At 47.3% G+C, this 12,162-nt stretch overlaps 1 protein-coding gene across 1 annotated transcript in view; it reads right to left on the bottom strand.

The window, feature by feature from the left end:
* LOC147622774 (succinate dehydrogenase [ubiquinone] flavoprotein subunit, mitochondrial) overlaps positions 1-10,901 on the bottom strand; it is a 67,567-nt gene extending 56,666 nt beyond the window's left edge. The window contains exons 1-3 of the mRNA XM_086822398.1: positions 10,613-10,901; positions 9,995-10,177; positions 9,800-9,887 (exon numbers count right to left, since the gene is read on the bottom strand). Of these exons, the coding sequence (XP_086678524.1) occupies positions 9,800-9,887; positions 9,995-10,177; positions 10,613-10,693 (352 nt within the window). The 5' untranslated portion in view covers positions 10,694-10,901. The remainder of the gene's footprint in view (positions 1-9,799; positions 9,888-9,994; positions 10,178-10,612) is intronic.
* Positions 10,902-12,162: the final 1,261 nt, after the last annotated feature.

Below are 12,162 nucleotides of genomic sequence, written 5' to 3'. Positions count from 1 at the left end.
GCCACATATACATCCAATACATAAAAGCCCCTTGATTTACAGGCACATTGAGTGCTTGACAGGCATCAACACATTGCCCAAAGCATCAAATGCGAGTGCCTGCATGCAAATCAACCCAATCGGCACAAAAGCCCTTTGATTTGCACTCCAATTTTTGCAATTTTGGCCCGAATGTGAGATTGCTCACATCATACAACATGTATGAATGCCCAATTGCACAATTACATCAAAAGCCCCAAATTTTGACATCCAATTTCTTGCAAATTGATCCTGAATGTGACCAATGTCACCCAATTTTGCCAATTTTGCTCAACATCTGAGCAATTTGGCACCTGTACCTGCTCAATTGATGATTGTACCTGCTCAATTGCAAATCAAAAAAAAAAATTGAAGCAAATACCTTTGAAATCAGCTGACTTCTGTTGCAATTACAGGTACAGTATCTGAATCGTGCAGGTGGGCGTCGAATTTGCTGATGCTGCTGTGCTCCTGCTGCCGTGCAGGTATTGAGAGAGCAGCTGTATTGCTGAAGGCGACCAAGATGCTGCGACGGGAGCTGCTTTGCTGAAGGCGACTAAGATGCAGGCTCATGCGAGGTAGGCGCACGAAAAGCAACGGGCTGAAGAAGCGAGGCAACCAAGCCTACCAGGCGTACTCGACTCAGGTCAGCAACAAGGCGTGGAGTGTGGCGAGACGGCCACGGCAGCGACAACGGCGATCTTGTTGAAGGTTCCCCCCCTTTGTGGTGCGCCACCAGGCCGTGTTTGTTGCCGTCTCCGCCTAGTAGCCAGCGCTACACGCTTCCCCACGATGTCCACCTAAAGGCCTCCGCTTTTCACCAGCAGCTCGAGCGAAGCTCCGCCAGCCACCCGTAACCCTTCCGTTTGAGGTCTTGTCGCCCACGAGAAGAGCTTCGCACGCATACGAGCCAGGCTGGCGCACTTCTCGCTTTCTCTTCCAGCGGCTGCAGATCTCATCCAACAGCTCCTCGTGCTCAGGGCATATCCGCTTGCCTGCATGCACGTATCCGCCCAACGGCTGATGGGCACTGCGTAGTCTACTGACGTAGGGGCTGCAGGAGGCATTAGATGGCTTGCTGGTCGGGCTTCTACAGTCAATTTCCAGCTTTGCACCCTTGAGAACAAAACCCTAAAACCAGGGCTCTGATACCAGTTGAATGGGAGAATTAGGGTTTCATGTGGGAGACATACACAGAGAGAAGAAGGAGAGAGAGAGAGAGAGAGAGAGAGAGAGAGAGAGAGAGAGAGAGAGAGTTGTGGGGATAAGTCAACTCATCAAGTGTTTGTGTGTGACTCCCCTATCACACATGTATATTTGCACTAGTACACATAGTGCACTTAGTACATTAAAAGTACTAAGTGTACTATGTACTATAACTTATGGGCTTGTACACACTACAAGGGTGGGCATAATGCCTTTACCCCAACAATATCCTCCGATGATATCTCTTTCCCAGCCTGGAGAACTTCCTGCTGAATAGCCTACAGCTTGTTGATGTGCTCCCGCATCGTCGACGACTTTGCAGGATTCATCACCCGCATCTGTGCTTCCAAGGAGATCCTCTTCATGGGCGATACCCTGTTATAGAGAGAAGCCAGATGCTGCCATATACCTTTGGCCAGCGTCATATGCTTGATATGATTGATTATCTGTGGTGTACAATTGAGGAAAATGAAAGAACGGACCCTGGCATTGACACGATCCCATAACTGTGCCTGTGCCTCACGTTCCTTCCGAATCGAGGGTAACTCCCCTTCCTCTAACTCCAGCCGTGGAACGCCAACAAAACAGATTCCATCATTACCTTCCATATGCCATAGTTGTTCCCGTCCAACTCACGGTCCACTGGGAACGTGGGGAGTATCGGGATCTTCACATGCCTCTCAGCCATCTCAAGTAAATCTGCCATTGCGGAGGTGTAACTAAGAAGGGTGGGTGCGTGGGAAAAATGAAGAACTAAACCTGCAAGTGGCTGTCCAGCAAATCAGCCCGCCTTCCTCTTGCTTCTCCTCTTCCCGTACATTCCAAAACAGTCCACCAATTAGCAACAAAACAGCCCCCCTCTTGCTCACAAAGTTCCCAAGATCTTCCAAGAGCCCAGAGCTTTGATACCATGTCAGAATATGGAGATGAAGACAAGATCTGAAAACTTAAGAGCAAGTGCACTGCAGAAAAACACAGCAATAGAGAGGGAGAGAGAGAGGCATGTATCTCTACTATATACACAAGAAAATCCCGAAATCAAAATACAAACTGTGTGGGGGCAAGGGGCCATTTTATATGGCCCCTATGAGCCAGTCGGCCAGTAGAAAACCAGCCGACAGCACCCTAAATGATCCACAACCTGCTGCAGCTCCAGTCAGCCAGCTACAAAGGACAACCTGGGGGCCGCAGAATCAGTCGGCCACAATCTAGATGAAGCAACAGCCACACGACAACCTCCACACCTAAGGAAAAAATAGGAAAAAAATAGGGAAAAATATGGAGAGTGGGGAAAAATGAGAAAACACCTAAATCGGGAATGCACACCCACAACAAAGGCCCTGGTGTAAATATATAGACAGGAGATGACTGCTAACAATGACCTCTCGGGAAGTGGGAGGATCCATGTTTCCAACACCAAAGGTCTTGAGCAATTCGTTGCGCTCATACTCCTAGTCATGGGCGCCCTTCTACTTATCTTCGAGCTCCCAGCTAATGATTGCACCAACCGAAGCACTCGGATCCGAAGAACTAGGGACAACCGATGGGGTCTGTGTAGGAGCTAGGCTCACCCACTGAAGCCGTGGAGACTGGGGTGGTTGTCTATGGAGTGGTAGTCTTCTTAGGGCACTCCCTAGATGTGTCCTTTTGTATAACAAAAGAAGCACCGACCCCCCTCCTTGTACTGAGCTGTCTCCTCAGCACTCAATTTACCACCGGTCTTTGCCTAGCTACGCTTTTTGGTCTGGAGTAAGCTTGGTCGCATTGGTTGAGTTCTTGGAGACAAAGGCTCTCGTGCTCTGTCCTAAGAAAGACCCCGTTTAATTCTGGACTTTTCCCCCCAAGGCAATTGCCTTGGGAGTGGCAAGCTGGGAAGTCTTGGGCTTTCCACCATTATGATTCATTTCGACACTCTGCGCAAGCGAGAGTGCGTCTTTGAATGTGGCTGGCCTAAACATACGCACCTCCCATTAGATTTGCATGTCCAAGCCATAAAGGAACTGCCCTTTCTTGTTCTTGTCAGATAAGACCAACTACAAACATAAGTTTAAAATCTTATTGGTAAACTCAAGGACCGGCTGCGCGTTTTGACGCGCTCCCCTAAACTCGTCCTTAACTCACTCAAGGTAATGGGGCGATAGAAACCGCCGCTTGAGCTTGAGGACAAACTCGTCCCAAAAATAAGCTGCCATACCTAATCTGGTGTGGACATGAGCCCATTGGGTCCACCAAGGAATGGCCTCACCTACCAACTAGCCAAGATCACTCTATCTATATCACTTTTTCTAACTGCGGCAAAATATGCTTCAAACTGATGCAACCATGAATAAAGAGTTGTGGGATCAAGTTTACCATTATACTTACTGAAGTTCATTTTCTCGAAAAAATGACTCCAGGAAGCCGCTGGTGTCATTCTTGCGTCCAAAGCTGTAAGGTATCTTTTGTGTTCCACGCGTCGCCTAGCGTCGTCTTGTGCAGCAACCCGGGCTACTGTCGCACGGTCTTCCATCTGTCGAATCTCCATTGCTTGCATCTGCAACTCGAGCACCAAACTCAGCTGCGGTCGTACCCCTTCACAAGGGTCATGCAGTAGAGGATCTTGAATCTGGAAACAGAAGGAGAGAGAGGAGGAGACGGAGAAAGAGGTGCTGGAGAACAGGTGTGCTCTTCCAGGGTCAGCATCTGCACCTTCTGCTCTTCCAATTTGTTACCATGTTCTACGATTGCTCGCATCATCTGCTAGAACATCTCCTGTACACTCATGCCTGGTGTCCTATAAGGGCTGCCTGGTGCACTTTGGTCCCAAGGTCACCGTTCTCTCTCGTCGTCGTGGCTCGCCATAACACGAAAATGCACTTCCTTTCCAAACCACAATCTAACCATCCGCTATGCATGTGGGAGACTTCGGAGGCTTCCGGAGACTGAAAACCAACCGTCCTTCAAGGGACAGGGGTCACACCGAAAGGGGGTGCTCCGTCGACGGTCGGAGTCTAGAAACCAACCACACAAGCGAGAAAAAAAAAATCTTTCTTTTTTTCTGGTTTTTATGGCTGAATCTTTAGACTTGAAGAAGGCTCTAATACCAATATAACATGCGGAAGCTTCGTGTTCGGATCGGTAACTTCAATACTCAAAATTCAGCAATCTTTCACGATGAATACAATGCACAAAACTAAAATAGATGTGCAAAAAATAAAGATAAAGAGAGAGAGAGAGAGAGAGAGAGAGAGAGAGAGAGAGAGAGAAAGAAAGTTGTATTAACGTCTTCAAAAGGCCAAAATGACCTATGAGACCAAAAGGTTACATCATACCATGAGGTACATCATCCTGGGTACAAAATAGTAATAAAGAAAGATAACAAAAATCTAGAAATATAAAATCTGATCTAGGTTCATGAGCAAAGAGCTCTCGGTATCACCCTAATACATCCCTCATGGGCCGCTGTGACATGGTGCTCAAGGTGGTAAAACTAAGCTGGCACGAGAAGGTCCTACAATGATGGGAGATGACAGCCTGGATCCTCCTGTGGTGGTGTGGCCGTGGGCGAAGGCCATGGGCTCTGGGGCATCGAGCTCTGCATAACTCAATGGCTCTATCACACCTCTCGACCGAGCTCCTGCACTAGCCTGTGGTCTGGGTATGATGGGTGGATCAGCCCTCAAAGTACTTGGTATGGAAGAAGTCGGTGAGAGCTCTCTGTGCCGGTCCTCGAGCAAGTTCAACTGATCTAGATCTCACTAAGGACTCCCTGTGTCTACGGAGCTCTAGAAGAAAAAGTCCCAGGCATCTTTGATCCGGGAAGTCCATGATCCTGGAAAGTGGTCCGAACCCAACTCAGAAAGCGGCAATGGAACCTCCCCCACATCTCATAGTATACAGGGCATATGTAATGATCCTCTGTCTCAGGCTCTGTGTGACAGAGCTGGCATATCCTATCCTCTGGTGCGGCCACCCTAGGCCCACATCTGGCAATCTCCACTCTCAGTTGGTGGGACGAGGCACGGATCTGGCCGATCGCACATCTCACCCCAAAGGATAGGTGTGTGTCCATGTATGTCGGCAGATGATAAACCCATCCTCTGTCAGGCATAGGAGGTGATCTCCGTAGAAGGCCATCTTCGTCCCCAATGGAGGACTAGGTGTACTCCATGTCCTCTGAGTATCCAATCTGACAATGTCCTTCCTGATAACCCTGTTTTGCTCTGTGCGGCTGAGAGCAAATGACAAGGCCTCTATGTTGTACTGGAACGGGGGGAGTGCCTCCATCTACATACCGTGCATGCGAAACCAAGTACCTGCCTGTGCATACCAGCACTCTATATCTCCCGCAAGTGTCAACCGTCTCGAGGACTCCAGGGCTAGCCGGGGGTATCTATCAAGTGGAAGCTCCCATAGCCTGTGCCAGTATGTCATTGTCTGGAATAGAGCCTGTCACTATCAGTGCAGCCCCCATCTTTGCCCACACAATTTCATGTGGCACTGATGGCTTACTCCTAATCATGCGTGACATCAGCGCCACTAGGGGCCTCCTCCATCGGCTTCCACCCATCATATACCTCCTCTGTGTCTGTCTAGGCAGGCTCTCTCCTCTGTCTCCTCTTGTGGTATAAGCTAGGACCCCAGATGGGAGCACCATACAATAGTGCTGGTGTAACTAGAGTATCAAATAGCCAAAGCTTCATCCTCGGCTCCTGAAACTATATCTGTGAGCATTGCGTCTCTAGCGAGCCAAGGGTTGCATATCCCCTCATCGATATAGCTTCGGCTGCATTCCGCATCAAGAACTGAGGTCCAGCAAAAGTGATCCCAAGGTATGCATATGAGGTAACATACTCCACATGCTCTCCACTTAATGTTAACTATACTGGAGATCTACTTATCCACTGTGAGGAGGTGTTAAAGATAATGACCTTGGTCTTTCCAAGGTCTTTCCAAGGTTCACAATGAGGTCCCGGTCCTCGCAAAAGACCCGTAATGCATCCAAATGCCTTTGCAGCCTCTCTGGTAAATCAGAAATAAGAACAATATCATCTGCATACAAGAGATCGGTATCAGGACTCCTACCAAATGTGCTCCCGGTCCTCCTTGTCTGTCTATGTAATCCGAGATCTCATCAATGTATAGACCAAATAGAGTAGGAGACAAGGGGCAACCCTGCTTCACCCCGATAGTGCTATGTATGACCTCCTGAAGCCCGTACTCTGCCTATGACTGACTCATAGAGTGTGATCCCCCAAAGCATCTCTGCTGGCACTCCCATACCCTTCAGTCTCCTCATCAATCTGGTCCATGGGACGGTATCAAAATCTTTGCGGAAATCAGTATCTCTGATGCCCGTGAGCTCTCCTCTCCTTAATGATCCCCCGTAGTGTAAAGATATGATCTAGTGTGGAGTGCCCTCTCCTGAAGCCTGCCTATCCCAATTCTCTGAGTCTCTGCTCATCGGACCATCTACTAAGCTCATGCTCCAAAATCGAACCATAAATCTTGGCCAAGGTGTGACCAATCATGATAGTCCTGTAGTTGTTTGGGTCCATGGGGTCACCTGCTTTCAAGATAGGTACAATAGTATTCGATGACTAGCTAATGGGGAAGCCCTCACATAAAGCCCTGTTAAACATGTGAACCAGTAAAGGGGCTAGCGTGTCCCTAGCATGGGAGAAATGCTCGGTAAGGAGTCCATCATGATCCTGTGCTCTCCCAGTCTACATCCTATCAACAGCATCTCTCACCATGCTGAGGTGAAAGAAGGAAGAGTGTGGGGGACAAGGTTCGGGTGGATGGGGGAAAGGTGACTGCTCGAGGACATGGTAGAGAGAGGTGGCATAGGTGTGCCACGTGCTAGGTGAAGTAGTCGAAATCAGAAGGCGATGATCCTGGAAGATACTCCAAGCCTCCTTACAGTCCATCCCAAGAAATAGTTGGTAGAGCTCCTACTCAAGCCTCACTAGGTAGGCTCTCTTCTTTCTCTGTGTGAGACGTCAAAAGATCACTCACGCCTGCTAGTGAGTGGCGGATCCTAGCGCCATCTCCCGATGTAGACGGGCTCGGGTATCACGACATTCCTCGTCATACCAGCTATTTGTGGGACAGTCCCTCCTGGTGATGTAGGGAAGGCTCTGGAGTGCGGGAAGGCGGCTGAAGCGGACGTATGGAGGGTGGCTGAGAGGTGTGGGGATACTGGTAAGCTCATCGAGCGGGATGTGGGGGTCGAGGTCGGAGAGGATGCGGTAGACATGATCAGAATAGATGGAAGAGATCTCTCTCGTGAAGTGGTATCTCGGACGGTGATGGGGCAAAGCACATGGTAGGATGGTATATCGGCGTGTGAGGGAGAAGGCCAAGTATGCATGGTCGGCTGCAACACCGATGGGGCAAGGAGAGATGGTAAACTCCGGAATGAGTAGGATCAGAGCGAGGATCCCATTAGATTGTCCATTGTACTGGCTCCATGTCCGAAGGAGTAGGAGGTGAAGGAGTTGGATCTAGGCCATCTAGCCAGGCCATTATAAATGGCTACCCTATGAGCCCTGCCGAGGGCTAAGAGATACTCTCCATAGTCTATGTGGGCTGCTGTATCCTAAGGGGGGGAGAGAGAGAGAGAGAGAGAGGGAGAAGAGGACACAATATTGGGTCCCAAATACCCTCTGTAGGGCCCCCACCACGAATGTTGTATTTGCTTTATTAGAATGATGTAAAATCTGAAAATAAAGACAGAATCTTGACCTCACTTTTCACCTTGATTGAAGCTTTCCTATTGGCTGTCCTGGCCCTTGAAAGGCAGCAATCCTTTGTGAATTATGAGATGATGGACTGAATACAGGGCTGAGGTATTTATACCCCTTCATGCATCCAGTCGGCCAGCATCTATAATGCTCACAACTAGCAAAAATATCTAAAATATGCATTTAACTTGTTTCACACTATGTAAATGACCTGGCCAAATCTGCGCATAACTGGGACAGTGCCTAGGCTGCTGGGCAGCCCTGCACATGGGTGTGGGACTGCCCCCCACACCTGGCCGACCTGCTGGGTAGGACTTATTGCCCTGTTGGCTGCCTGGTCAGGCCCCATAGAGCTGGCCGACAGCCTGCCCAGCTAACACTTGGCCTGGTGGGCTCAGCATGGGGCCTTCCTGGCCCCTTGGGGTGGCTCTAAGCTGCCCCCTGCCCCTTCTATACATGCAAACCTACATTCCTACAGAGGTCTGGCATCCAATTGCAAACCAAATACACAGAACATCTAACATCATTCCAGAGGGAGACTCGCAGCACGGACTGGCACTGTTTCATGTGCAGGACAATGCACACCTAACCTCGGACGCATAGAGTGGAACCTTGACTGACTCGTCCCAGATTGGGCTCACATGGGACCAATTTCCACTCCGGGTCCTGCATCTTCCTGTTCACATATATGTCCACGTGGCATTCAAGTGCGGTATGACAAAATTCGTCTCCGTATGTTCCACATGAATCCGAGTCATTCCTTGACTACCGTGAGAGATCCCTTAGAAATAAGGGTATTCTTGAAATATTGATCCAGTAGAAAGATCGTATTGAAGACAACACCTCATGGGAGACTGTTTGAGTCCCTTTGAAGACAATTTCCAAACTTATGTTTAGCATACCCTCCATTGGTTGAGAGGGGGCTCTAGCTTAATGGTGCGAGAATGTTATGGCCCCATGGGTCATAACAGTTGTGTGTGTATTTGAGCCTTGAGGCTAGGTTTATGCTTAGGGCAGCCCAAGAGTGGATACACATAGATTATTCGTGACTTATGGGCGCGGGATGGTATGAAAACCTATGATTATTTATAAGTAGGCTTTTACTCTATTATTGGATCCCTATGCCTATATAAGTGACTTGAGGGCTCATGAGTAAGAATCCCTTGGAGGGGGATCATGACCCAAGCGAGGCCTAGACCTTGGTTCTAACTGACAGCTCTGAGGGGTGGCTGCCTTGGTATGGGACACCTAGAACATGGTCGCAGTGTTGGCCTAGCCTCATGGCTCAGGGATACTCAACAGTGCGAGCTATGGTTGGGTGGTGAGCCACCAACAACCAATCTATGTGCTTTGTTCTTCTATGTTTGCACGCAGGGGATGCTCGGAAGATCACGTAGCAGTTTCACAAATGGCAATTGCTGCTAACCCCCTACGTTGTCTCCTAGACATATTGCATCCTCTATATGTAAGTGGCAAGTTACTAGGATGCATCTGTTTGAAGGAGACAAAAGCAGCAAACTTTGCTAAAATAATATAGTAAGAGATAAAGGATTTATTGCAAAAAAAGATGGAAATGAGGTCCTTGTCTACTGGCTCAATGCTAACAAACATGAAAAACTTGTGAATTGCATTGACATAAACTGTAGGAAGCACACACAGAAGCCTGTCATCCCTCTCTATGATAATGTAGTATGTACCTTTCCATGTCTAAATATTCAATGCGACTATGTGCCACTATACTTCTTGTTCTTCAAGAATACTTTTCACCCCAATACAAAACACGTCTCGGATTATCACTCTAAAATTATGATAGAGCTTAACAATTGGCTTCCATGTGCATGATGACTCACCTAACCAATCACTCCCTTTGACAGTATCATACATGTGCCACCTCCAATCATCCTGTGACATGTTCCCCAATGCTGCATTGATACCGCCCTGTAGCATAAAAGCATGAACAAGATACCAAACATGGGTTATGAATAACCACCCAAGGCATACCTACAATTTTCAAAAAAGAGTGGTAAGGTAATAATTTGGTATACCTGGGCAGCAACAGTGTGAGACCGTGTAGGAAACAATTTTGTGATGCAAGCAGTATTAAATCCATGTTCAGAGAGGCCAATGGCTGCACGCAAACCTGCGCCCCCAGCTCCAACCACGACTGCATCATAAGTGTGATCAACCACTGGATATGATGTTGTCAACGTCCTTCTTAGCCCAGCCACCTGCAAAATTGTTGCAACTACTTCAACATCCCGGCATCCTAAGAAAATCCCTCAAAACCATCGGTAAAGTAGCGGCAACCATGAGGAAATTGATCTAGCCCAAAAAAGGGGTTAAAGATAAATCTAATTAGGTTCTTGCACATTAATTCCGCAGGAGAAAAAAAAGGACCTGCAACCAAAAGTACTTGGTAGTTCCAAAGAAATGGAAAAAAAAAACATAGGAATCCAAGGAGGTTTTTGCAAAGCAACTGTAATCTAGGGTTTTAGAGTATGTATGTTCTGCAATCTAGGATTTCAGGGCGCACACGTTCTTCTGCAAACTAGGTTTTCAAGAGCAGCATGTATGTTCTGCAATCTAGGCTTCTGCAAGCTAGGCAATCTAGGTTTTCAAAAGCGCATGTGATGAAAACGTAAAGAATGATCAGAGAAAAGTACCTGGTTGCGGGCAGGGCTGGCTCCGAGGGCATGCTTCGAAGCGCTCCATAACTGTCTGCTCCGCGATCGAAGAGAGAGCATGATGAGGGAGAGATTGTTGAGGACTTCAGAGGCTTACCAGCGTCGAGAAGCACAAATCAGCTGTTTTTTAAAGCAACCGCAGTGTCCCGACGGAAGTAGGCAAGTTGGCGTGGCTCGTCTCTTTACCATTCGAAGATGGGCTTCTTTACTTCATTTCACCAGATACATCTTTTCTGGGGAAATCCACATTTTAAAATGCAAAAATTACGAAAATCTAAGAATTGCCCCTTTTTTGCATGATTATCAATTCTTTAGCTCATTCATTTTTCTAGGTGCTCTAGTGGAGACCAACCCTTTTTATTACTTTTGTAATGAACCTCGTGGCTCTCTTCTTTTCTCTCCTCCTTTTAAATGGCAAACCTCCACCTTACGGGTAATCTTTGGGGCTTTGATCTTCAATCTTTGGGGCTTTGATCTTCAAAATTTCTAGACATTTACACGATGAAATTGTTTTGAGTCGAATGCCTCGAACATGGCCACTTTTCCACTTCTTTCAAGCATCGTCGAAATACTTTACTAATTTGATTAGATTAGATGAGTCACCGAGATCTACGAGACTACATGCTTTCCCCTAATTAAGCAATCAAGTGACCACTATTTGTCTTCAGGGCCATAATAGCTTGATGTAATGATGAGTGTCTACTCTACTGACTCATGCTTTTCAGGAAAGGCCATTGGATAGAATCTAGGGAATATTTTTTAGGAAAGGCCATTGGGTAGAATCTAGGGAATACTTCCTCAAACGATGAGATGGATGTGGGGCTTTTTATGCATCAATGTCAAACTACCACCATTCTCTTCATGCAACATGTAGAATAACTTGTTGATTTTGTTCTAACATGGCATAAACATATAGGAGTGCTTTCTTGTCTATTGATAATGCTCACCCTCAACTCCATCCTGCATAGCGTAGGCTCCTTACTTCCAAATCATTATCTCATCAGGCCTAGTGTGATTGTACTTGTCATGGTGTAGCCACTACGTGAATCTACATAGGGGTGTACTAACCACTTTGGTTCTTCAATCTATCGAAGCAATTTGTAGACCAACCAACTCTCCTTCATCTTTGCAAATGGGATGATTATCCAATCATATGAGAAACTCCGCTTAGTCGCTCCGTTCTCTCCAATCACCTTATTTGATCCTTGCTTGGCCTCCTTCTACCTTTGAGCTTCCTTTCGTATTTGAAATTAGCCATGACCCAAGGCTAAGGGATAATGCATATCAATGAAAGTTATATGTGAGGAGGGTGGAATGTGATACTCCACCCTCTCCCCTTTGGTCCTTGCTTGGCCTCCTTGTACCTTTGAGCTTCCTTTCGTATTTGAAATTAGCCCATGACCCAAGGCTAAGGAATAATGCATATATCAATGAAAGGTACATGTAACGAGGATGGAGTGTGATACTCTTAAGTAGATCCCAAACCAAGTTATGGGGGTGTCCACTTTGTTTGACAGGTCTTGTCTGTA

The sequence above is a fragment of the Cibotium barometz genome, chromosome 28, assembly GCF_041138505.1.
Source record: "Cibotium barometz isolate CiBa-2024 chromosome 28, ASM4113850v1, whole genome shotgun sequence".
In the NCBI taxonomy this organism is placed as follows: Eukaryota; Viridiplantae; Streptophyta; class Polypodiopsida; order Cyatheales; family Cibotiaceae; genus Cibotium; species Cibotium barometz.
The sequence above is the reverse complement of the archived record's forward strand: the minus strand, read 5'-3'. Positions and strand labels throughout refer to the sequence as shown.